At 42.7% G+C, this 26079-nt stretch overlaps 1 protein-coding gene across 1 annotated transcript in view; it reads right to left on the reverse strand.

The window, feature by feature from the left end:
• The window catches only part of sfl (N-deacetylase and N-sulfotransferase sfl), an 89734-nt gene that overhangs the window by 14491 nt on the left and 49164 nt on the right, over positions 1-26079 (reverse strand). The window contains exons 10-15 of the mRNA XM_075697677.1: positions 22282-22464; positions 21529-21625; positions 19538-19661; positions 16460-16634; positions 5364-5534; positions 3745-3854 (exon numbers count right to left, since the gene is read on the reverse strand). Coding sequence (XP_075553792.1) covers positions 3745-3854; positions 5364-5534; positions 16460-16634; positions 19538-19661; positions 21529-21625; positions 22282-22464 — 860 coding nt within the window. The remainder of the gene's footprint in view (positions 1-3744; positions 3855-5363; positions 5535-16459; positions 16635-19537; positions 19662-21528; positions 21626-22281; positions 22465-26079) is intronic.

Genomic DNA, 26079 nt, shown 5'->3' on the forward strand with positions numbered 1-26079 from the left:
AGCTTGGTGTTGATGACTATCGGGCTGGCTGCCTTGCGACAAGGCGCGGGGGCAAGCTCCCGTTTTCTTCCAATCCAATTCAGAGCCGCAACCAATCCGTTGCCAAAGGACGCAGCAGCCTGGCAACAGCAGCGCGTTTGCCCTAGTTTTTTTCACTCGTGCTTGTGCTGCTAGTGCGCTGTAATGAATGCGAGCATGGCGACTTCATCTAGAAAGCGGAAGTTCCTCTCGCTTGAAGAGAAGGCACGGATTATCAGCGCGGCATCCAGTGGCAGGAAAAAGGGAGATGTTGCAGCGGACTTCGGCATCTCACAGAGCACGCTGTCAACGATCTTGAAGTCGAAAGACGCGATAGCGCAAGCTCTTTCTTCGGGGACATCCGCGAAGCGGAAAAAGCTGACGCAAGCGGCTCATGAGGACCTTGAGAAGGCTCTGTACACGTGGTTCCTCGACGTGCGCGCAAAGAAGATGCCGGTCAGCGGAAACATGTTGCAGCAAAAGGCACTTGGCTATGCCTGTATGCTGGGCATCAATGATTTCAAAGCCAGCTCAGGGTGGCTGACCCGTTTTAAGGCCAGGCATGAAATCGTCGCTAAAGTGCTGTGTGGGGAGTCGGCCTCATCAGACGCCGACGGTGCATCTGCTTGGGCATCAGCTACTGTGCCGGAATTAATGGAGAAATATGCCACATCAGACATATACAATGCCGATGAAACGGGACTTTTCTTCGAGCTCCTCCCCTCCAAGACGCTTCACATGAAGGGCCAGCCATGCAGCGGAGGGAAGCATAGCAAAAAGCGTGTGACTGTGCTCCTGTGCTGCAACATGGACGGGTCTGACAAGCGCTGCCCACTGGTGATAGGCAAAAGTGCGAAGCCGCGGTGCTTCAAAGGTGGCAAGAGCCTGCCCGTCAAATATGTTGCCAATAAGAAGTCTTGGATGACACGGGCCGTTTTCAAAGAGTGGCTAACCGCTTTCGACCGTGACATGACGGCAAAGAAACGTAAGGTTTGTTTGCTCATCGACAATTGCTCAGCGCATAACGTTGAAGACGTTCAGCTTCAAAGCGTGGAAGTAAGATTCTTCCCGCCGAATTGCACGGCTTTAATCCAGCCGCTGGATCAAGGTATCATCAATAGCGTTAAAAGCGCTTATCGACAGCGACTGATTCAGCGGCTGGTGTTAAACATCGACACCGGTCGGGCAATCGAAGTGGATTTGTACATGGCTGTACAGATGGTCTCAGCAGCGTGGACGGCAACCAGTCGCAGTATCATCTACAACTGTTTTGTGCACGCCGGCTTTCACTCCGATGCTCAACTGGCAGCGAACTCCACGTCGGACGAGGAAGGCTGCAGTACAATTGCTCCACCCTCCACAGAGGCCAATGCGGCGTGGGCAGCCCTTCAGGACTCCGGAGATGTGCCGGCCGATGTTCACATCGGCGACTACATCGCTGTTGACAGTGAAGTGCTAGCTCACGAGGAGCTGAGTGACGAAGCTATAATTGAGGGCGTTCGCCACAACGACGCATCATCGGATGATGACAGCGACGCGGAGGACTTAGCGCCACCACCTGCAATAAAAGTGATGGATGCTTTTGATGTGATCCGCAGATTTTTCGGTGCTCACGATGACGACGTCGCGATGCAACTGTTCACCGAGTGCGAAAGCCGCGCCACTGCACTCGTGGCAAAAAAAAAGAAGCAGAAGAAGCTGACCGACTTCTTTGGAAATAAATGATGTTTTGGGACTATGTGGTCCAACCTGACAGTGTTTTTGGCCTGTTTTCGCCTCAACGAAATTTCGCTTTAACGAAATTTTTCGCGCGCCCCGTCAGTTTCGTTGTAGCGAGGTTCAACTGTATTTCTTTTTTCTAAACATAAAATGGAGCTGGACAAGTAGCATTTTATTTCATCCTATAATACAATACGAGAATGTTTTTTGCAATGAGTAGTTGAGTACTGGTGACAGAATTTACCTGAGGAGTGCTTTCGTCATCGGGAAAGTGCTTGAATGTCCTGGGGGAGCTCATTATCAGCAGGTTAAAGGCTGTTATTGTTCATATTTTGGCATTCTCCACAACGTTTATAAACATCAATAAACTTCAATATTTATTTGTGCAGAATGAAAAGGGTATTCATGAATAGCATGAACACTCATCAAAATACAGTGAGCACTGTTTGTGTAAAGCCTTCCATTATTTTTAAAATTCTAGGCAACATTTACTAGTTTGGAGAGCCCATTATGCTGAGAGTTTCATGAATAGCTATGGTTAAGGACCCAAACTATGGTGGACACATGACGCTCTATAACATCAGGGAACATCTGCACTCATACATATGACAATATGTTTCCAGTGAAAGCCCGGTAATGAAATTCCCAGGCAAGCAAATGATATCCCCTGGTTTGAGCTTCAAGAAATGAGTAGCATATAACATTGTTAGATGATGTAATATAATATCTTATATAAGTAAAATTTCGTTAAACCATACCCGCTTAAACAGTAGTTTCATATTAAAAGTAGTAAAGTCAAATTCCCAACTCAGCGGCCATTGAAGATAATGTGTTTTGTATCCGCATAAACCGTACCAGCTTATTGCGTACACATCAGTTAAAACGTAGCATTTCCACTTTTCGTCGTGCAAACACGGCGGTGCGTCATCTCCATCGGGCGGCCCTGCAGAACAACAAGCCTCAGAGATGGGAACAACGGCCTCCAAGCGCCCTGTGCATTTGCGCGTGAAGCCACATCAACATCATTTTGGCGCTGTGCCAGAGAGCGTTCTGGCATGTTCTGGCGTCGGGCAAGCGAGGACTCGCGTCATGCCGAAGCTCGGATAAAAAGGACACCGGGTGGTCAGCATAGAAGAAAAATTAGACATCATCCGTGCTATCGAACGTGACACAAAGAAGACGGCGCTGGCATGCGACAGGGATCTGCTGTTGACTGCGGTGTGTGGCATTTGGAATGCAAAGTTGCTTGGCAGCGCTACTGCGACCGCGTAGGGATGTCGACTATGAGGTTCAACTTTTCGCCATCGTTACCTCTGTTGTTGTGAAGTGTCGACTAGCGACAGGGATGAGGACGACACGGAAAGCGACAGCACCGGCGATTCAGGCCCGACAGTGGCAGAAGCTGCGCATTATGTCAGCCTCATGAAATCAATTGTCGCGACGAGAACAGCACCCAGCAATGAAAAAGGCACCCCGGGACTTTTGCACCTCTACCGCGTGCGTGCACGTGCATGTAACACCAACGAGGAATCTGCCATGCGAGTGTTTGCTGAGAAGAGGGGGCTGGCTGAAAAGCTGGCACGCAGCTTCATTAAGTTTGAGGCCACTGTCGTCGTGCTAGGCCGCCGCGGCATCAACCGAAAATAACACTTTTGTAGCGCGAAGCGAATAAATACTGCATGTTTTTTTCCCCTTTCATCGCACTCTCTCCGAGTTGCATGTTCCGTTTTCTACAGGCAAGTGAGCGATCTCATGCTACTTCGGTTAAACAGTACTACCGTTTAGTACATACTTTTTCCGAGCTACAGCCAACTACAGTTTAACGAGGTTTCACTGTAGATGGAAATAATAATAATAAGAATGAGGCATAACTTCACGATGGCTTAAACAGCGGGTTGTGTAGTGGCAAAGTGTGCCTAGGGCACTGATAATGTGGATAACAGTGGAAGCATACAGAGATTAAATTTTGGCCACAGAATGCTTAGGGTTCAAAAGATGGAGACTCACCTCAGTGATCCACTGTAATCGAAGAATGGGGTGATGGCAAGGAATGTTTGGAGCTTGTTCATAACACGTACTGGATCAGACTTCAGTTCTTCTCCATCAATAATCATAAGCTGGAAAAAAAGCATGAAGTTCTTTCACTTACAGATTATTAACTGACAATAACCAAGTGGTTTTATGGACCACACCTGTGTAAACGTTCACAAAAACAAATACAGAGAAAACAATACTATTTTACTTTTATCAACTAGCATGTTTACTTATTGGCTGTTAAAGCCGGTGAACTGCTGGACATAAGAACAGAAGCCATATTGCCAAAGGTGGCAATTTGCTGAGAGAGAGGTATTTTTGGCTTAAAAAGTTATTTGTAGATGCCACAACAGCCAATATAGGCTGGACATGTTCAGAAATGCTGTGCATAGATGATACTAGGTGTCCACTTCAGCGCAGTGGACTGATTTCCTATGTCAGATTCTGCCAAACCCTCGCAAACAATATGTTTCACGGCAGTGCAAAGTGTGCAGTGAAAAAAGGACAAAAAAAAAATTGTGACAGCACGCGAGAGTAAAAATGTGCGGTGGTGCTCTCTATACAAAGATGAATCTGTGACTGGCAGATAAGTTCTGAAATGAGATGTGCTGCTTCATATTATAAATAAAACTCATTCCCATTTTTCAGCATTTATTACTGCAGAGCATTGTATTAAGAATGATAGAGCAGAAGTTTGTATAGCCTGTGTGCGGGGCAAAAATAATTGCAATGGCAGGCTGTGCTGCGCACATTATATTTAGTAGCCAATGGGTTTTTCATTTTTTTCAGTGCAGCCATGCCACTGCAACAATATCTGCTTAATGTTTTGGTGCCCAAGTGGTCCACATTCCTCATCATGTAACCTGTTGCTCGTCACCGTGATGTAGCAAGGTGTAAGTTGTAAGCAAACTGACTGCACATTGCCACAGTGTTGCACAAATTCCCCTGGCAGCTTGTGACAATGTGTGTTTTTTTCATTACGCCTATTCAGCGCACAAGCGAATTTGCTGCTAGTTGTGGGCCACAAACTGGAAAGCCATTTCTGATACACTACCACTGCCAGCCAAGTGCTAACTCAGTATGCTGACAGAACAAGCAGTGCTAGGCGACAACAATCATTGTGCTTGCTGTTATAAAACTTCTGGCTTGTGTAGCTTGAAATTACGTAGCCACTTAAACACCTTCGAAACCTTGATGCCACGGGCACTCAAGTTGTGTTTGTTGTTGGTTCGATCAAAACCACCTAGCTATTAGGCCGAATGACCAAATGGCACTTGGAAAGCCAAGAAAACATCCTGCCACAAAAATATGCAGCCAGTTCCATCATTTCCAATGGTGGTATTTGGGATCTTAACTGAACTTATCATGCTGCATCCAAAAAATTTTTAGCCAGTGTGTTAGACATTGGCCCTGTGCTCTGAAGAGGCAATGGCCACAAGGCAGAGCTACAACAAAGTCCTAATACTTGATAGTATCTGAAAAATTGGAGTCCGAAAAATCGGTTTGCTTTTGTGCTTACATTCACACATCAGACGCAAAGCCAAAAAGGAAAAGCAACCATGCATAAAACATAATATTAACACTCTGTGTACCTGTTGTGGTGGGTAGAAACTGAGCCAACGTTCAAGGTGCTGTGCGTAAAGACCAGGGTTGAGACACCTATTACGTAACTCCCGTAGAGGCTTGGGTGAGTGGTCATTGGCTGTGATCACATCATAGAAAGTAAAGTTCAGGGCAACTGTGTCACCGTGGGACCGCTGGTGCTGTTCCAAAGAAATTACAAAAAGAAAATTGCATTTCATTGTGACTCTCGGAAATGTGCAACATGTACTAAGTATCAATACCTTTTCACAAAATACTGTTGCAGCATACACCCTAAAATAAAAAATAAAATAAAAATAAAACGAGAACCTTTCGAAGCAGCATTGAAATGTTTTTCTCATGTAGCAATTAGCTACACTTTTTAACAAAATGTAAAACCAAACACAAAACATTTACATTCGGTGGAAGTGAACCAGAAAAAAGAATAGGAGGGTCTTCAAGGGTTCTCTTAGGAAAATGTGTCTGAAACACAGATGGCATCAGTAAGACTAAAAGGCTATCAAAGCTACTTTATTATAGTTTATTTGTATGTTTATGACTGTTTGGCATGTGATGTCCCAGAAATTTTGAGAAAACATTTTGGAGTGTATACCTGGAGATAACGCAAAAACAATGAACTCAAAAGGCAGTATGTGGTTAGCAATGTAACTTATTGTAAATAGTTGCCATGCTAGGATTAAATGTGGCTGCATCTAAGCTAGAACTGCAGTGTGCCATGCAGACACGAGTAATAATAGCAGTACTCATGTAACAGTTGCTACCATTCCACCAAGTGCTGTCACATCGAATGGCAAACTTCACCAGAGAAGCCAACTCAAAAGCTGCAATATGTATGCTGTGCTGGTTTCAGTGCTGGTGAAAGCGTCAACACTTGAATTACTGCTTGCCACATTCACTTATGCCAAGGTATTCTTGCTTTGGGGTTTGCAGCAGTACTATACACATTTATTTTCTCTTATATATTATTGACTTGTTTCCAGTGTAATTTAGCACAGAGATGAATACTTCAAGCATGCTTTCTCTAAAATTATTTTACATTTAATTACTGTATTTGCATGTTCTGTTCAAAATAAACAAATGTATACTGACAATGGGGAGTCATAACCAACGAAAACTCCTGCGCAAAGGTTAGTCATGGCATCTGTTGCCAGGTAAAGACACCATTGTGGCCAAGGTATTTGCCTCTGTAGCATGTTCTTTGCAGTGTTTTTTTTATCAAAACACCGTTTTCAAGGAGGCAAATTTCATGCGACCAGTCAATAAATGTTATATGAGCCTCACTATAACGGTAGTGGTGCAGAATAAAGTGCTGAAGATTCTACTGACACATTAGCCTGCCTCCTGCAAGCTCGAGGAGTAGATTTCCCACATAAAGAAGGTTGCAAGATGGCAGACCTCTGCACAACTCTGCTCCCTGTAGGAGCATACTGAGAGTTTTGAAACTTGAACGAAGCTTTAATAAAATGTGGCACATCTCAGGTGAATGAGACTCAATGCACATTCCTTACAGTCTACTTGAGTTACTGAGACTATTTTTTCAAAATTTGATTAGTTAGCTAATTTATCAAGTTCGATCATGCAAATTCTTAAATATGTAGGGCATACATTTGATTGTACAAGTTGTAGGGCAAGCTCAGAAACACCCAATATAGTTGTCCTCATGAGATTCTTTTTTTTCAGGCTCTGAAGAAAGCCCATGAAATATTAAAAGCATGATGCTGCTGCTTGCAAATCTGGCTTGCAGCACTGTCAACCATGATTTCCAAAGCATGGCCACATGTCCATTGTAAATAGAAATGTCCATTGTAAATAGAAGTGATTGGCCTTGGCACCAGGCATCTAAGTCAGCACCATTGTCGTGAAGATGGAAATCTGCCACAGTCCAAAAATATAAGTAGTAGACCACTGCTGAAAGTGGATCAAAACACTTGTTCGCCTCTTTAACAACTTACATGCAGGCTTTGTTCTTTGTAAACGAGGTTGAGAACGCTGCAAACCAGATGCGCAATTGTGCCGTGACAATGCTATTTTTGAGGTTTCACTGGCTTTCTCCAGGTATTAGAAGAAATAACTATGTAAAGCGCAATCTTTTAAAAGCAACTTCACTGTGTGTTTCTGAGCACTCCCTACAATTTTACAATCAAATTTATGCCTAAAAAATATTTAAAAATTTGCTTCATTGAAATTACTTATTTGCTAATTGCATTTCAAAAAATAACTTGAGTAAATCAAGTTTACTACAAACAATAAGCTGTTGGTCTCACTCGCCTTAGATGAGCCACTTTTTATCAAAGTAAAAAAATTAATTTGAAATCAATATAGAATATTTCAGAAATACTTTTCTGCAAAAATTACTTCAATACGTTCAGCAGAAGAGGAGTTATTGGCAATCAAACGTCACCTATGATTCCCTTTGCAGTGTTCCTGCTCCTTCTTTAATGCCTTGCTCTGTGAAGGCTATGGCGGACTGAGGTGCATCCACAATGCTCCGCCTACTGAACATCCCCATGGTGCGCAGTCAAAATTTGATTTTTGATGTTCATGTAGACACCACTATTTGCGATTTTGGTGCCTACGGCAAGCAAGACCCGGTTGTTCTCAGTGAGGAAACTCCTCACAGCACCCCACAATGGCCACGGGTATCTACACTACATAGCAGACTGCAGCTACATGTAATGGTTATGCGTATTCACAGCATTTGCTTTGTGCATGACAGGGCTAGAGTGCGCACTCATGTGCTCCAGTCTGGTCGTGCTACGTGATGTGGACAGGCTTTGTCCTGCACCGGTTTGACCAATGGGTAGTAGCCACATTCAAAGTGCACAGTTTGAAGCGCTATCAATGGCTCAATACGAAGCGAAGTATGCCAAGACGTCTAGCCAGGAGTAGCCAGGAGTGAGTGCGTGCTAACAAGAGTGCGTGTGGTCTGACCTTAAGTTTCTCATGGTTCGAGGCTAGTTGAGTGTTCAAACATAACTGAAATTAGCGAGACCTGACAGCTACGACACCAATGAGCAGTCTGACCAAAGGTTAGTTCTCATGCGGGCAGCCATGGCCGAGCATGAGCAGACGATAGTTGGCTTCTTGCAGAGGTACGCAGAATTCTTATAGAAATTCGGAAGCACGTTTTCACTTACTTCAGTCTATTTGCTAAACTGCGTCAATAAGTATACACAGTAACAGTAGGAAGAAGTGCACTGATCCAAACACCCTTCTTATTTGATGTCAGCTATTGGCCAATAGCAGCCGCATATGGGAACATGCTATATGACGAGATATAGCATTCGAAAAGAGTGAGGAAAAAGCTTCTGTTGAAAAGAGAGTGTTTGAGAAAAAGGTGACTACGTGCTCTGCTTGTGATCCCCACGCATCATGGACGACTGCTCGAAACACGTGAAAGCTTGGTTCAAGTGGCGTGAAACACCCAGTATATACAGGAACACTAAGTTTTGGAGGTCAAAAGCGCCATCAATCTTATGAAAGCAGCAATTTCAAGCTACAGCTACAAATTTACGTTAAAAGGTCCTCGAAACGGTTTTTGTTGCATGACTAAATGCAAAGGGCATCTCTCAAGAAATGCTTTCTCTCAAGAATTTCTTGTCAGCACGCTATAACAACACAGGTATGAGTGGTTAAGCATTACCCTCCCCTCAAGCCATGGAGTCTCCCATGAACTTTTACACTGTGCATCCATCTGTATGTCCCACCTCCTTCATGCAGTGACGCAAGTTTTGTCTACTGCTGGTCGATTTGAACTGAGTATGCTCCCATGTCGCAGTTTTTCTCATTAAGCCTGGGCTACATGGAGCAAAATTTCAAGATAATTTCATGCGGCGGATGAAGACGTGGCAGCACCATGTGCAATGTTTGCTGGCTTGCACTGCATGAAGCAAAAAAGCAACATATGCCACCACAGGCATTCGCTGCGTATCTGCGAGCATATATGCAATGTACGAACTACAAAGTAGCTGTTTCCGGTATTATTTCAGTTTGATAATCGCCTAATAACATGTAAATATCTAACAATAAGTAGGCTTATGACTGCCTTTATATTATGCTGATAAGATTTCTGTGGAAAAATACAAGCACTGCCGCAGCTAGGCTAGAGCCGTCACTAACTTGTGAATGCGGTGAAATGGACTATTTGTAACGTTTCCTGAACTCTAGAATAATAATAATAATAATAATAATAATAATAATAATAATAATAATAATAATAATAATAATAATAAAGGATAGTACCACTCAGTTTCTAACTAATTTTTTTCGTTCCAGTTCACCGAAAACGGTTATGTTCAGGTTAACTCCAGAGGGGAAAATAATCGTTCAAACCGGTTTGAACTGGTTCAAGTTAATTTGCATAACCGAAGAATAATTACAGGAAAACGGCACAAATTTATTTCATATAAAAGCTCGAAGCTGCTGCTAAGTTTCACTGAAAAATTACGCCTGTTCTTTATGTAACATGTAGTTAAAAAAAAGTTATGCAGATCCAACACCAATGCTGGAATCTATTTAAAGCAAAGCTTTACTGAGAGAGAGGAGAATATACCAAGGAAATGCAGAGAGGTCCTCTATTCTGCTACTCAGCTCAGGGGGAAAGGGTAGAGGAGAAAAATAGGCGACTGAGGAGTAATGATGAAGACAGGCAGTATGATGCAATTATTTGCGCATCTGCGTTTGAAGGGCCCATTCACAGCCTAATATTCTAAGAGAGCCTTGATGGCTCACTTCACTGATATGTCTGATCAGTGGCCCAGTAATGCTTTTCGACTGAATGGCCTCTTGTTCAGTGGCACTAAGAAAGTGATCGATGACTGCCAGTCACAGTTCACTGGGGACAAGTGACAATACCAAATAGATTTGTGTAAGGGACGTGCTTTTTTTTCCCCGCAATTCTGACGAGATGTTACCCTTGCACAAGGGACCGAACCTTTTAGTCAAAATGGTGCTGCTATGACCAGTGACTTGTGCACACACCAGATTCCTGGATGTACCATTGCATCAGAGGTCACCGTGTAGCTCTCACCATCTAGTAGCGGCACGCAGAAGTACACAGCGCACGAAAATTTGCCGATGCAAGCTCACAGTATCAGGGCACCGAACATAATTCCTTCTCCACTAGAAATTTTTTCTCCCCCAACATTTTGGGCTGCCAAGCTTGGGGTGCGGCCCTTCACACAAGTGTGGCCCTTACACGAGTCTATATGGTCTGCGTGCTCAACTGTCTTGGGTGCTTTACAGATACGACAGTCTGGCGAGTCTGCGCATCAGGCACGATGCAAATACTGCCGCATTAACACAGCATCTAGCCTGCCCCTTGACGCAATATGCTGAAAATCGTACTAACCGTGCTGCTACTTTTACAATCACTGGGAGATGGTGTGTACCTACAAATGAGGCAACGCAGTTGAGCCACAAGTGTAGGCAATGTATGGTTGAAAAGCCTCTCGAAAAGGTGTCTAACCTGAACTGAAAACCACTATATTTTCCTTTCAGTTTCGCTCCGGATTGAAAGAAATTGTAATATTCTGGTTCAGTTCTGGTTCGAGCAAAAATAACATTTTCCAGTTTTTGGTTCAGTTCTGGTTCGGCACCCTGGTACCACTACACCAAAGTTTTTTTTTTCTCCGATGGTATTTAGTGTATCATGTGTTATACAGTAACGTCTAACTCAAGATGGCAGCTTTCTGACGGACGTTTTGATACGTTGTAAGGCACATTCGACTGCCTTCGCAACACTCTTTTTCAGGATCTCAGCTTGTTTGGATATTCTTCTGCTACTATTGTGGGCAAATTACACACAAAAGTTGGCTTTCTGACAAATTCCGAACCTGTGGTTACAGCTAAAAGCGCCTTTCTTTTCAAAACTGCAGGCTATTGGTGTATTGACCAAAGAGGTTGGTGTTGACATTGCTGTGCAGCGCTCGCATCTGCAGTCACTGCAGTTTACTCCCTGCACACGACTAAAGTGGAAGACAAGCGTAATACAGTACTGGTACCATTCATGCTCCTGTTGCCAAAGAAGACATCACAGCTCCTATTTTCTTGTGAGAGCTGCCTGCGCATCCCATATCGGCTGCCATCACCAGAGCTCTAGCAGACAATCTGCATTCTTAGGCGGAAGTGGGCCATTGGTTTTAAGAAATGTCAGCACTTATTGCATTTGCACACTTATTTTTAAGGGTACACAAATTACTATGCATAAGTATGCTTTTAAAAATAGGCTTAATGAAGCAGTTGAATGGCTTAATGAAGCATGTTTCAAGCATTCCTGATGATGTTGCATTGGTAGCCCATCGGAACGCTCGCCCAAACATCACTCTCCCACATTACGTAGCGTAGGAAAGGGCAGCTGAAAACAGAGGGGCACAACGTCACTGTGATCAGTAGTGATTCACATATTTAAAATATCATAATAGGTTACACACTTTACTTGGAGTGCTTAAATATGTCTGTTAATTATCAGAAGGACCTACCCTACAAACTCAGTATGTTTGTACACAATCGTCCAAATTGTTTCATGGTCCCCTTAACTTTATTTTTGTATCTGCTAGTGTTTTACAAGCACTTTGCGAAGAAAGCTGAAGGTAAAAAACTTTCATGCTGTAATCTGTGTATACTAGGTTCACCCAAACTTATTTGTGTGAAATCTCGGGAAACAAAAGCTGCAGTAATTACAGTAGAACATCGTTCCCACATTTTGGGGAAAAAGATGTGAGAAAAATTGCACTAACTGAAAAAAATATACGATCCGAAGTCAGTGAAAAATTTCGTAGACTTAACTGTAGTTGACATCTATGTAATGCAAAACATTGCGGGAACCGTTGCAGCAAGAGACGTCAACATGTGCTGAGCTGGTGTGGCCCGAGTGCCCTGAGAAACGCGTTGTTTTTGCGGCTTCAGCAAGCTTACGTTTGCCTTCCTTGAATTCAACCTAGACCAGCAGCTTCTTCGGGCAGGTCATTTAGGTGGGAAGTTTCAGCATGCCCACTCGGCGAGAATCATTGCTGCAAGAGATGCCGATGCATGTGAAGCTGGTCACGAGCGGCCCCAGTGGTCCGAGACGCACTTACGTTTTCCTATTGCATATAAACTTAAGCAACAGGAGACCAAAACTAATTGAGCTGGTGGGCTACGCTGGAATACAATGCCACCAGAGTGAAACATGATGCTCACTTCGTGCCGCCTGCAGCAGGGAACGGCAGCGCATTTGGGTTATCGCCTATTATAGCATGCAGCACACCTCCAACGGCACTATATACCACACGCGCTGTGAAACAGATAGGTGAAGATGCTTATCGCAAGAGGGTTGGTGGCGATAGATGTGATTGCAACATGCGATGACCCGCAAAGAAATTTGCTGCTACCGAAATAAGAAATTGAATGTGTGCCGGCATTTTCATGGGGCATGGGCAGGCGAATATTGCACGGAAGCTGCCGCGGCAGGTGGCTACAGCTCTTGATTGTGTGTACCTTGTGCCTTTTCTTGTTCTCATGGGGTCTAGCAGTTGGAAAACGTATCATACGATGGCAGTTTGGCGATGTACTTAACGGTGGTGCCAAAAGATTGTGTTTCCTAGGAACGTGTCAACAGGTAAAAAAAAAAGCGTGACTGTATTGGGTCCTTTTTTGTGTGTTCTTGATCGCAAATGTTGGAACCAGGAAATCGTACAAGACAAAACTGGATCGACGATGTTCTACTGTACATGGGTCTACATGATTTGAACAGAGGTATGGACATTTTCAGCTAAGAAGTCGAGTGTACACAGCCTCTAATCAAGTCACCGTGGTAAAATAATACTGCTCACAGAACTGCAGGTAGCCCATCAGTTCAAAAAAACTTGTGCATTATTTCTGGTGGAGGGCCCAATTTGCACGTTTACTGTCTTATGAGATTAACAAAACTGTCACTAAAACCTTGTTATAATGAAATGAGTTATAACAGGCTAATGAACATAACAAAGTAATCGTAATTCCCCTTGAAATTCCTATAAAAACCCATGCATTTGAAATCTCACTTCAATGAAGCTTTTCTTATGGATATACTGACTTTTTTTTACAGTTAGGAATGAAAATTTACTGATAATTTTGTGGCAATTAGGCCAAAATCTGGCTGTCAACTGCCAATGCTGTCAACTTCCACACTCTCCTGCACTCTGTGCACAGAGCATGCTGCACCTTTGTTTTAGGTTGCATACTATAGTGGCTAACTGCGGCTGTGATGAAATAAATGTTTGTTCTGTCTTCCCCATAAATTTCTGTAAGTAAAAGGTGCTACATACAGATTAGGCATGCAGCACAATCCCAGTGTGCTACTCCTAAATTAATTCAATATAATTTCTCAACAAGACATTATGTGCTCTGACTGCCTGAAGCACAATAGCCATTGTGCTGTGTAGTGAAGTCATGGTATGAAACAACAAGTACAGTAAAACCTCAATAATTCAAACTCACTTAATTCAAAATTTCGGTTAGAAGAATTTGAGCAGTCCCATCATTTTCAAAGCAAAATTATACTGGATAATTTGAATAGCATGCGCGGCCCTATCAGGATAACTTGTAGTTTCCGGCCGGCAGCAATGTGCGACTCTTAGGTTAGGGTGTGACATAGTTGCCGACCGATTATCCAGACCACGCGAGGACCGAAAAATAGCCCCAAGAAAACAAAATTGATTAGGCTTAGAGTGGCTTAAAAAATCTCTAATAATGCCCTGCCTCATACTATGCTTGGAGGTGATCAGATATGCTTGGATTTGCGCAAGAGTAGCATTGTCTCCGTATACACTCAACAAAAGCGTCACCACGCTGGCAATCTACGCTAACGGAGTTCACCATGGAGATCGAAGAAACGAGCTTCGCACCATGTTCTGCCTCATACTACGCTTGGAGGGATCAGACTTGCGTGGAAGAGTGACGTCTCCGTTATACACTCACCAAGAGCGTCACCGCGTTGGCAATCTTCGCTAACGGAGTTCACCATGGAGATAGAAGAAACGAGCTTCGCACTGCTTGGCTCTCGCGAAAGCACAGGAGGTGGCACCGATCACATAAATGCGAAGCCGCACACACCCCCACAAAGATGCGACGTCTCCAAGACACACAGCAAAATCGCAACCAAAAGTTTAGTCTGTGTGTGTGTGTGTGTGTGTGTTAAAAAAAAAGCAGATCACATATTAAGTGATTATGACGATAATGCTGACCGAAAAATGAAAGAAAAAAGAAAAAGTGCTGTCTTCTGGAGCGTTTTGCGAGCCAAAAAAGATCGGGCATGGCCTCCGAGATTGGATGGCATGCGCTCTCTATTGAGTAGTGTGCACATCCCAATCTTGGAGGCTATAGAGCGGGCCACTGGAAGCCAAGCCAGTGAAAAATCCAACATAGCGGCCTCCAAGAATGCATAGCATGGCTCAGAATGTGCAATTTAGTCCGGTACATTGAACTTTGGGGCCTCAATTTGTCCGAAAAATTGGCCCCGAAAATGCATTAGCTAAATGGGAACCCTGACGGTGCATTTATGAAGCCTAGAATATCCATCAAGTCTGAATTTTTGGAGTCAAGCATCCACTTTAGCGGCAGTTATCGATTCTGTGAATGTTGCCCGCAGCTTTGTTGAGTGCAGCGATATGGTATGGTATGGTAAAACTTTATTCTGGTCCTTCAGAATGCGCGTTAGCAAGTAGTGGGCCACTCCCACGTCGGCACAGGGTGGTGATATTTTACATGCTATGTGTTGTGAGCCAGCTGGGGAACAAGGAACTAAGGCAAAATAGCGTGCCAAGCAATTTTGCATCAGTGATTACTTCAATCATTCTTGGACATGGAAAATAAAGATGATTTATTTTTGCGGTAAGTTCTTGCTTTTCTTCTTTTCTTCTTCATTTTGGTTAATTCAAAAATCTGCTTATGTCGAAGAATTTTCACGGTCTGGCAGCCTTCGAATTATCAAGGTTTTACTGTATGTCAACTGTGTAAAACACACCAAAATATTTCATTCTGGGATTTTCCATGCCAAAATCACAAATCTGATTATGAAGCATGCCGTCCTGGGGAGATTCCAGATCAATGTTGATCACCTGGTGTTCTTTAATGTGCCCCAAATGCCCATTACACAAGCACTTTTTGCATTCTTCACTTAGAATGAGGCCACTGCAGCCTGGATTGAACCAGCGACCTTGCGCTCAGCAGCACGTCATAACCACTGAGCTATCAGAGCGGGTGACTGTGGTACAGAGGCCAACTTGCCCGACTTCAAAAATTCATATTTGCTTAAACCAAAAATCAAAATTTCATAATAATGGAAATGGAATGCCAACCAACAGGCCTACCTAATGCAGTTTGTGTCATACCACCTCAATGTGCAAATTATGGCTGAGAATGGATAACTACTGACATTTTGGTATGTTCATCATGTTTTTTTTTTTCAGAAAATATGTAAAATATACTGGTGCAAGGAAATTTTTACTGTAAAAATGCAGCTCTGGGACAGTCCAGTGTAAGTGGTCATTGTAGCAGATTTGATACAAAACTAAATAAATTTGGACCCTTTCCCTACCAAAGTTGCCCTTGTACACAGTACTATAATTAAAGTTCAATCTTTATAGGTTCTACAAGCAAGGTTGTGAAGGTGCCACAGAACAAAATAGCTTTTAGGCAATCTTGCAACACTGTGTTTCACATACATTAGCAAACCTTGAAAGCACATCACTTGATTAGAAAATTTTTTTTCAGCAATAATAATTTGTGAAAGACTGTGTGCAGAGAGCAAAACACAATTGCATTTTAAAAGAAAATCTGAGATAGTTGAGGGAGACATCTGGGACACTTGGCATGGAATGACCCTATTTTTATAGAATAACAAATAATGTAAATAAGCCTTTTTTTACGGCATTGATACTACACAACCTTTCATTTTTTTTTTTATAAATAATAATACATTTGGAATCGAATTGATATTCGAGGGTCATTTTTTCCCAAATATTTATAAGCAATCCAGCAACTTCACCCCTAGGCAACAGCTGAAAAACTGTAATGTAATGTAATGACAGAATACACATTTTATGTAATATAACAGGCATCTTCACACCTGATACCAGGAATACGCCCGTTTTGTGGGGCTGATAAGGATGGTCACCAGCTTGGCACGAGGCAGCAGGGCATGGGCACGCTGAGGCACCAGCTCCCCATCGAAGTAATTCGCACTCTTCTCAAAGAGAAAGGGTGCACTTCCGTTCTTAGGTGCTGGGAAAAAGCTTTGGTACCTAAGGAAGCAAAGGAAAATGGGGCACACATTAACCCCTTTTGTGGCTAGGTGTCTCATCCACCAATCTATAAAGAAAGGCTAGTTCCACAAAAGAAAAAAAAAATGTATCCGTGGGCAAGCCAAGTGCCTGGGTCGCCTTAAAAACAGAATTCCCTCTTTATCGTAAACTTATACACTCTCCACTAGAAACTCTTACAATGTGCATTTTTCGCGATGTTTTGTTTTTGTGTGTGCATTTAAGGGCAGAGGAATACTCAAAACAGAGCACATAGTTGATTCTACACTTAACTGAGGTAAAGTCTTCACCTTACATATTGTTTGTGAGAGTCATGAAAATTTATAAAGGTTGAAGACAGGCTTGATAAAAAGCCATATTTCATTTACTCGGCAAACTTGGTAAAAATTGCATGGTTTGCAGCAATCAATAGGCAACCAAAATCGGATAATGAATGCCACAAGACATAGAGCACAAGCTTTAGTTGCCGTATTCAACATTGCCTGGAGAAGTACTCTAAAATCTAAATAGCAAAAGCACCACTAAGAAACTAAAAATGAATGGCACTAGAAAATGAAAGAAAAATTGACTAACTAGAGGAACATGAAGCTGGGTTCAAGAATCTGGCAGCAATTGGGTAGACATACTGCAGAACTACAGCATCATCTGCAGTAGCCTTAAATTAGTACTGGTAAAAAAAAGTTATGTTGAGGTACTTGCGCCATTCATGTTAATCAGTACACATCATGTCTTTGACCAAGTACTAACAGCAAACAAAGGTAGAAACGTGTTTTTAACGCAGTAATCCCTCATTATAATTAAGTCAGTGGGGCGGCAAAAAAATTCGTTATAAGCGATAATTTGAAATAAGTGACCACTCAATAAAACCCAAAGCAGTAGAGCTTCAATTGTACCACGATTGCGAGGAAGTCAAAGTACAATATATTCAGTGAAACAAAACTTCAATAACTGCGAGGAAGTCAAAATACAATATTTTCAGGGAAGCAAAACTTCATTCAGGTGCAAAAAAGGCAGTGAGCTCTGGCAGTTCTTACTGAACGCGAGCAACCCCTGCTCTAATTTGGCCAAGCTTTGCACGAGGCCGTGGTCGCCGCCCATGCATTCAATCTTATTTCACAGCAGGCATAGGTAGTTGGCAATTCACTTGGTTCTTCATCCACCAGCTCTTCATCCTTACTGGGAACACCAACAGTGTCAATTAGTACCTCCGCATCCACTGCTGGGGCGACCACAGGAGCAGCAGCATCAGCCAATGTGAATGTCTCGAAGTTGCCTTCTACCTCTTTGCCAGAAATTTGATGAACAGCCTCGTACAGATCGCTGCAAGTCTGGTCATCATCTGGCTCGTCATCGTCAGGATAGCTGATGACGGCTCGGGAAAAGCCGGCGTGCGCAACGCAGTTGGCGACCTTTGAAGGTGCGAGTTCTTTTCATGAAAAGTTCAGCAAATAGATCACACCAAGCAAACCAGCGTTGTACCTCTTGTTGGCATCATACGCTGTGAGCATGCGCCGCAAAAGAGCCTTGTGGTACAGCTTCCGGGAGGTCTCAATGATGCTGATTTATCGGTTGCAATACCGCGATTGTGTTTCCAGAAAAAAATTCCACAGTGATTGCCTTGAGGTTGTCAATCTTCCTGTGGCTTGGACAATTGCCAATTATGGAAAGCAAGTGCTTATTCTTTGTGTCAAACCATCTATCCAGAAGGCGCACATAGTCTTAAAAAATAGCAGCAGTCATCCATGCTCGCTTGTTACTTCTGTAGATGCATTCCTTGGGAATAGTTGCATTTTGGAAGCATCGCGGCTTCTCTGCCTTCCCCTGTATCAACAAGGGAAGCTTGTCCTTGCCTGTTGCATTGGCACCAAACAGCCCCGTGACACACTCCTTCCTCTGTTTCCTCCAGATGAAAATCCAACAGCGGCAGTGACCATGCAATTCGGTAGCATCTTGTAGAAAAATGCAGCCTCATCTAGGTTGTAGATGTCTTTGTCTTCATACTTTTCAAGTAGAGCTTGGAACCGATGTTGGCGCCCTATGTCTACAGTGTCATGGTTCACGTCATGGCCAACGATCGACTTCGAGGTCACGCTGTGTCGTCTCTTGAACCGCTCAAGTCAGCCATTGCTGCCCTTGAAATCTTTACAGCCCATTTGGAGGGTGAGAGCTTCAGCTTTTGCAGTAAGTGCAGGTCAATGTACGGGGAGATTTGCACTCCTGGCATTCCTGGCACTGTATAAGCCTCCCAGATCTAAATCGACCGGTGTTGGAAACATATCCGGTTCGTCATCCCCATGCCCAGAGCTATTTAGTCAAAACATTAAGTGTAATCTATGCTTTCTTATGGAATGCGTATCACAATGGAAGGCCTTTTACATTCCTGAAGCAGCATGGCGATCTGCTCTTGCTGATAACGACCAGCCGCTTGCAGTGACACGCATCCTGCATATTTTTTACCTGTAGCATGTACTGCCCTTCAGATTCAATGTCTTGTTTGACAGCATCTGCAAAGACACTGCCATTTCGTTGGCATTGAATGTTTTTGACGGCACGAGTATATGTAATAACGCTGCACACAAGAAGTGTTTGGGGCCTTGTTAGAAGTGCACGTGCAGGGGAGCAGTGTGGTGCGATGCAATGCAGCACAGCGCAGCATTCAATAACTGTATATACAAAATGGCAATGAACGAAAGTTCAATACACCCAGTTGGCTGTGCGCCCCACAACGTATAGTACAGCACTATACTTTTGCATAGGATATTCAAGGGGATGTTACGGCTGTTCGATATAGACAACAATTCGATATATCCAGGTTTGAGATATCCGGGATTGATTGTAGAGTCACATAAGACAGTCAAACATTACCAATGCTTACAACCACTTACCAGTCAAGACCCCTGTAATAATTTTTGCCATTGAAGAACTGCACTTCCTCAAATGTGTCTGGGCTGGGGTGATTGCTTGCTATTGTTGGATGCAAGGTCAAGAAAGTATACAGTGCAGTTGTACCTGCAAACATTTTTTATCAAGATGAAATACACAGATTATATACAAAATTAATGTATTTATTCAAATATAAGAAGAGGTTTTTTCCCCCAGAAGCTTTAGCCTCGAAGTAACCCCCCCACCATATACGCGAATTTTGCCTTACAGTGTGGCTTCACAGCAGTGTGGCTTTCGCCTTATAGTGTGGCTTTATGGCAGCGCGCACCGCGATGCGGTGAAGCCCCACCATAAGGATATTTTTTTTTACTGGGTCCTCCAACTGGCACCCTCGCCTCATAATCGAATAAATACAGTATCTCTATCATAACTATAGATAATAACTATAGTCAGATTAGATATAATTCAGTGATACAACGCAAACACAAAGTACGTTTTCATGTTTCAACAACTCAAATAACTTCCCATGCTTTCTGTGCACACCTATGGCCTAAAAATAAACACTTGAAAGTAATATTTGCCTCATTCATGCTTCCTACATTTCGTTGCAACTGTTAAAAAAAATGTTCAAACATTTTTTTAAATGCTCGAAAACCTATCAACAGGTTACTTCTGCATGGAGTTCACTAAAAGGGCCAACAAATAGGCTACAATTTGTTATACGATAGCATATGCTGTGATTAGTATGTTTCTATATAAACATTAATACAGTAGACCTCTGTTGATATGGCTCCGATTAATTAGACTTTATGGTTAATTCGATCCTGACCAAAGGTTGCCATTTGCGCCCATACAATTCTACGAGTCAAAGCTATTGTTATTTTGATTCTGAAATTTTCCCTCATTGGATAATTCGAACTTGACTGCTCAGCAATGCTCGCATGCGCCCGACTCCAACAGTGACCACAATGGCTACACCATCTGTCTAGGTGGTACTTCTGGGACATTGAATGCACTGAAGACACTTTATCTCCTGCCAAAAATGAAGAAATTCGGACTGCCTCTGGCCAACTTCTAAGCAAAAACAGAAACAGCTAATTTACCTGATTTTCACGCCCGCCTTTTTTCCTACAAAAATTTATCAGCCTACCATCACAGCCAGTGCAAGATGACATGCTGCTTTCAGGTTTTAGTTACGAAAGCTCATTCAAAAGATAAGTTATTTTACATCCTAACAGAAGCAATGGAGTCGCATCATGTGTTTTCTGTGCTCCGGAGACTTGCATGCATTGCAAAATAAACCGGTAAAGTGGTCTAGTCTAGGCATGGGCGAACATCCACTTTGCAATCGTAGCAGAGTGGTTCGAGAAATGCAGACTATCAAACACAAAGGACTGCAAGGAAGACAACATGTTATGGTCACAACAATAGTCATTCAGTGTAAACAAATTCCTATTCTACGAAAGCCAAGTGTGCAGGTTTCATCTTGTTTCGAATTGCCAGCATTAAAAAAAAGAGAGAGAAAGAAAAATCGGATACACATTAGAACCATATAAAAGGTACTGCTAAATAAAACAGTCGTGTGTTTGGACATTTTTTTTTCCTTAATTTAACCCACCAGATAATTTTATCAATTTAATTGATCTAGTCAAAGTCAAATTAACGAAAGTAAACTGTACATAAAATAGCTGGAAACTCCTTGCCTCTGCAAGGGGAAATATAAATGTTCAACAGTGCAACAACAGTAGGTTGGCAAATGTATGATAATTACTTTTAATGCATTCTCCCCTCAAGCTATTCTTCTTTGAGCCACCATTTACAACTCAAAGCTTTTGACCTTGCTTGAATTTGGCCACGATGACAAAAAAAATAAATATTGTAAGCCAAACAGCAACTTCAGAATGAAAATTCCTTCATGTCAAAAGGTTGCACAGATGATGTTCTGACAATCTTCCCTCTTTTTGCCTCTGCTGTAAAATTTACTATTACTTACCAGTTTTCTGGGGACCAATGACTAGAAATTTTGGCAGTTGTTCACATGACTTGCTTGATGACCAGATTGACAGATGGCGTTTGTCTTCACAAGGATTCTAAAAAAAAGAATTGCTAAATTTAGTGCAAGCTCTTCTTTTATCAAATACGTTAAAATGGGACACCATACTTAGATATAATCTTCAAACACATCAAGGTGGACTTATTGGTGGTTCATATAAGTACTGTAGCAGAAACACAGGTCACAAAGACACAGGCAATACAGTGGCTTGTTTGCACATAACTTTCTCATTTGTGTTGCTGCTTGTAGTGACAAAATGCATTGTAGTTTGCAAGCATACTATTCTCTCAGAAGCAAGTATAAAACCTAAATAGTAGAAGGGTAAAAGCAATGCTCAAACAAGGACAAGGCTTAAGTAACTCCCCTTTAAACATTGCCATCATGTGACATACAAGTTACTTTAGGTTCCTTTTTAAAGCTAGTGCAATGGTAGTAGTGTACCCACTGAAATGCTGCTTTACAAATGTGACAGCACTCTTCACATGATACAGCATCAATACACTCACTGTCATCAAACTTAAAATCCATTTTCATTAATAATTACATCAAAACCTTTAATTAGCATAGGAGCTTCGCACAGCCTTTGCAATACTGTGAATCAGAAATATTAAAAAGCAAGCCTTCTTATCCACAGATTATGCATAACACATAATACAAAACTGCAGTGTATACGTTAGTCCTTCAGCCACTCACCATCCAGATAGGGTCTGTCTCATCAGGGTACATCTGGAAATACTTCTCCGCCAACTGAAGTGGTGGAATGGTGCTCAACTTCAAGTTAGTCCAGCATTTTATGAACTTCAAGACAGATTCAAAGGTATACAAAGAGAGACGATCATTTCCATAGTTTGACAGGTGGGTCATAAAGATGTTGATCTAGAAATAAAAGAAGGAGCCCTTCAGGTTATTGGTGTGTAAAGCACCTCAGTAGCTGAGCTGATTATAGAGTGCTAAATAATTACCACATATTCTTGTGTAAGGACCTCCTCACCCTTAGGTCTAAATGTTTAAAGAAAAAAAGGTGAAGTTATTCATGTCTGGGCCTTGTCTCCCTTTCTAAGAGTGCACCTTGTCAGCAGCAGCTGTACATCACATGCTGCTCTACCTCTAAACCATGTATAGAGGCATAATGGGCTTCCCAAAAAGTAATTTTTGGTGCTAGGAGTCACTTCCTACCAAATGAGGCAACAGATCTGGCCCAGTTTACGCAAAGTATTGACACAGGCCATCTATGGCAAGGTAAAAGAACTGCAAAATTCTCAGTAGCAGTGATGTCTGCTAGACAATTAATGAATTGTGTGCTGCTATTAGAGCAAAGAGTGTTCAGCAACATATATTTCACTCTAAGGCTGGGTATTAATTAACCATTTTTATAAGATTAATTGTAACCTTTAACAGATAAAACCCTCCACAGCGACTATGGTGTTGTACTACCGAGCACAATTGCACATTTGATTCCTGGCCACCATGGTCACATTCCAATGAGAACAGAATGCAAAAATGCTCGCTTCAGGTGCACTTTAAAGAACCTCAGGTGATAAATCCAAATCCAGAGCCCTCCACTATGGTGTCCCTCATGACCCACTGGGCAGTTTTAAGACAACAAAATCCTATAATTCAATTTCTTTAATCTGTAAATTATTTAAATTTGTGAATTTTCGTATGCGAGCTAAAAAATCTTAACTGGTGATTCATGTACATAAACTTCGAAAAAGAAATCATGCTACAAATCAAGGTTTGCCTTTGACATCCCATCAGCAACCTTTTGTGCGTGCGTGTAGAAACATCAAGCATATCAAGCTCACACAGACAATCAAATTCCACAGCAGAGACAAAAAAGCTTGTTAATGTTCACTAAAAGTCTCATCACTGGATGTTTACGCCTTCTTAACATGCTGCCAACCATTCGTTCATCACCCACGTACCAGCAGCAGAAGCTAGATTCCCTCTGCCAGCTCGACATGCAGAAAGCATGGGTGGTTTGTATATATGTATTCACAAATGCGCCTCAGCTCAAGCTACTGCAGTTTTAACCATCCTCCACAGTGATCCCTGTGGTTAGAAGTTGCTTGACAAACACCTTTCCATTATCTCAGGTACAGTCAAATCTCGATCTAATGAATCATGCGGGACTGCCGAAAATCGTTCACTATTTTGAAATATTGTTGGAATGAAAAACTTGCGGTTACAAGCCAGTGGATGGACCTAGGAATGAAAATGCCGTACCTCAGCATAGACGCGCATGCAGACAAGCATACTCTCAAATAAAAATGTTTCACTGACTTCAAGGTTGCTTTATTTGAAGAAAGCAGTTATTTTCTCCTGGTGCGTGCAGCACACACAACTGATTAGGCATGCATCTACATCTTCCACTTTGCGCTATACCTCATCGGGTACGTCATTGCACCGAGCGATGAAAGTGCAGACTTTTCGTGTGCACTAAAACATCAATGTTCGACACGATCTCATCTTCAGTGTTCGATGACCACCTACAGTTGTGTTCCTTCAGGTCGTCATTGACACTGGAGACGTCGCGAATGCAGTTAACAATCTCTTCGGTTGTCAGGTCCGCCGCAGTTAGTGCTGCGCTGTCACTCTCCAAGTAGTCGTAGAAGGAAACAGCGGGCAGCAATTCCGCAACCTCGGTCCACAGGTCTCTTGGGTTGTTGTCGGTCACCTCCAGGTCATCTTCAAGCTGCACAGGCGCTTTGAAAAGCTCTGCTTTACGCCAGCAGTTGCGAATGGTGGATGCCTTCAAGTTCCACTAAGCTCCTGTGAGCACTTCTGCTGCCTGACAAATATTGATTGCAGTTGGCTGCTTTAGGCGGAAGTCGATAATAAACCGCTGCGCAAGGCGCCTACAAAATTCTGCTTCCACACTCTTTATAACGCCCTGGTCTAGGGGTTGCAACAAGGACGTGCTGTTTGGCAGCAGAAATTCCAAGCAAATGTGCATCAAGCGAACATTCACAATGTCAGAGCAGTTGTCGACAAACAGTGGAATTCTTCGGTCATCCCTCCTCATTTGGTCGTCAAGTTTGATGAGCCACTCGGAAAAGAGTTCCCTGGTCATCCAGGCTCGTTTGTTGGCACGGTAGTCATACGGTAAGGACATGACATTTTTCATGCAGCGCGGCTTCGCGTACTTGCTGATGACGAGCATTTAATTTTCTTCGTGCCTGTTGCATTGAAGCAGAGCAGGACTGCCACACAAAGATGCAACTTCCTCCCTCCTTTGCACTGCTGCCCTTTGAAGTGCATCATCTGGTCTGGCAGGAGCTGATAAAAACATGCGGCCTCATCTGCGTTGAAAATATAGTCTTCAGAGTAGAATTCAGCCACCTCTAGAAAACAATCATTGTGCCAGGAATCCGCACCTTCTCTGTCAGCAGCCTTTTTCTTGCCCAGGACTACCTGCCAAGTTATTCCATTCCGTTGGCAGAAACGAAAAGGCCAATCCACACTGGCGTCGAACACAGTTATTTCCAGTGCATCAGCAAATTCACAGGCTTTTTCATGGAGCATTGGGCCAGACATGGGAACGTTTTGCAGTCTGGCATCTTTGAACCACGTGAGAACAGCTTGGTCCACATTTTTGAAAGTTTCCCAGTCACAGCCGTTTCCTCGTAGAGCGAGTTGCGATTCCCGGTGAAGCTTGACAATCTTGTCTCGGTCTTTCAAAATAGCCGCGACAGTCGATGGGGCAATGCCATGCTGTCTGCACACGTCAATTTGCTTTTTCCTTGTGCCGATTCCCTGCAATACGTCTAATTTGTCCTGCAGCGAAAACTGCTTTTCTTTGTTGGCACCGTCGCTACTGCATTCATCATTGGATCTCGTGCGAACATTGACAAACCTTTGTCATGAAGTTTTTGGTGACGTTTGCGATGAAGCAGTTGGCACTCGACGTGGTGATGAAGATAGCTATTGCATTTGCGGCTTCTGTTTCACGCGAGAGTTGTGGCGCTGTTACTTTTAGTCGAATTCGTAATACTGATGTTCCTAGGTTACAAACGGGAAAATAAACTATGTGCATTATTCTGAAATATGCGCTGTGTTGAAATTCGTTGTTCTAAACTACTTTTACATTGAAGAAATAGGCAATTTGGTGGGGATCTTTAAGATATTCGTAAATTTGAGAAATTAGTTAACGTGGGTTCGTAGTAACGAGGTATGACTGTACATGCTTAAAGGGACCAACAATTGGCCAGAATGTGTTCAGAGACGTTCATGGAAATGAAATGACTATGATTTATAGTGATAGAATCCAGCACGCTGTTCTGGTTTAAGTAGGAATTATAATTTTAAATTGGCAAAGGATGTCTCAAAAACCAGTAAGTGGTGTGGCCTGGCAGTGAAGTTTTGGTACTTTGGATGTAGTGTATGAGATTACTGCACCTAAGCTGGCTGTTGTTAAGCACATCATACTTATTGGTTAAAATTGCAGTTCACATATTATTAGGCTTTTGCACTTCATTCTATGGTTATTAC

The sequence above is a fragment of the Dermacentor variabilis genome, chromosome 1, assembly GCF_050947875.1.
Source record: "Dermacentor variabilis isolate Ectoservices chromosome 1, ASM5094787v1, whole genome shotgun sequence".
Taxonomy (NCBI): domain Eukaryota; kingdom Metazoa; phylum Arthropoda; class Arachnida; order Ixodida; family Ixodidae; genus Dermacentor; species Dermacentor variabilis.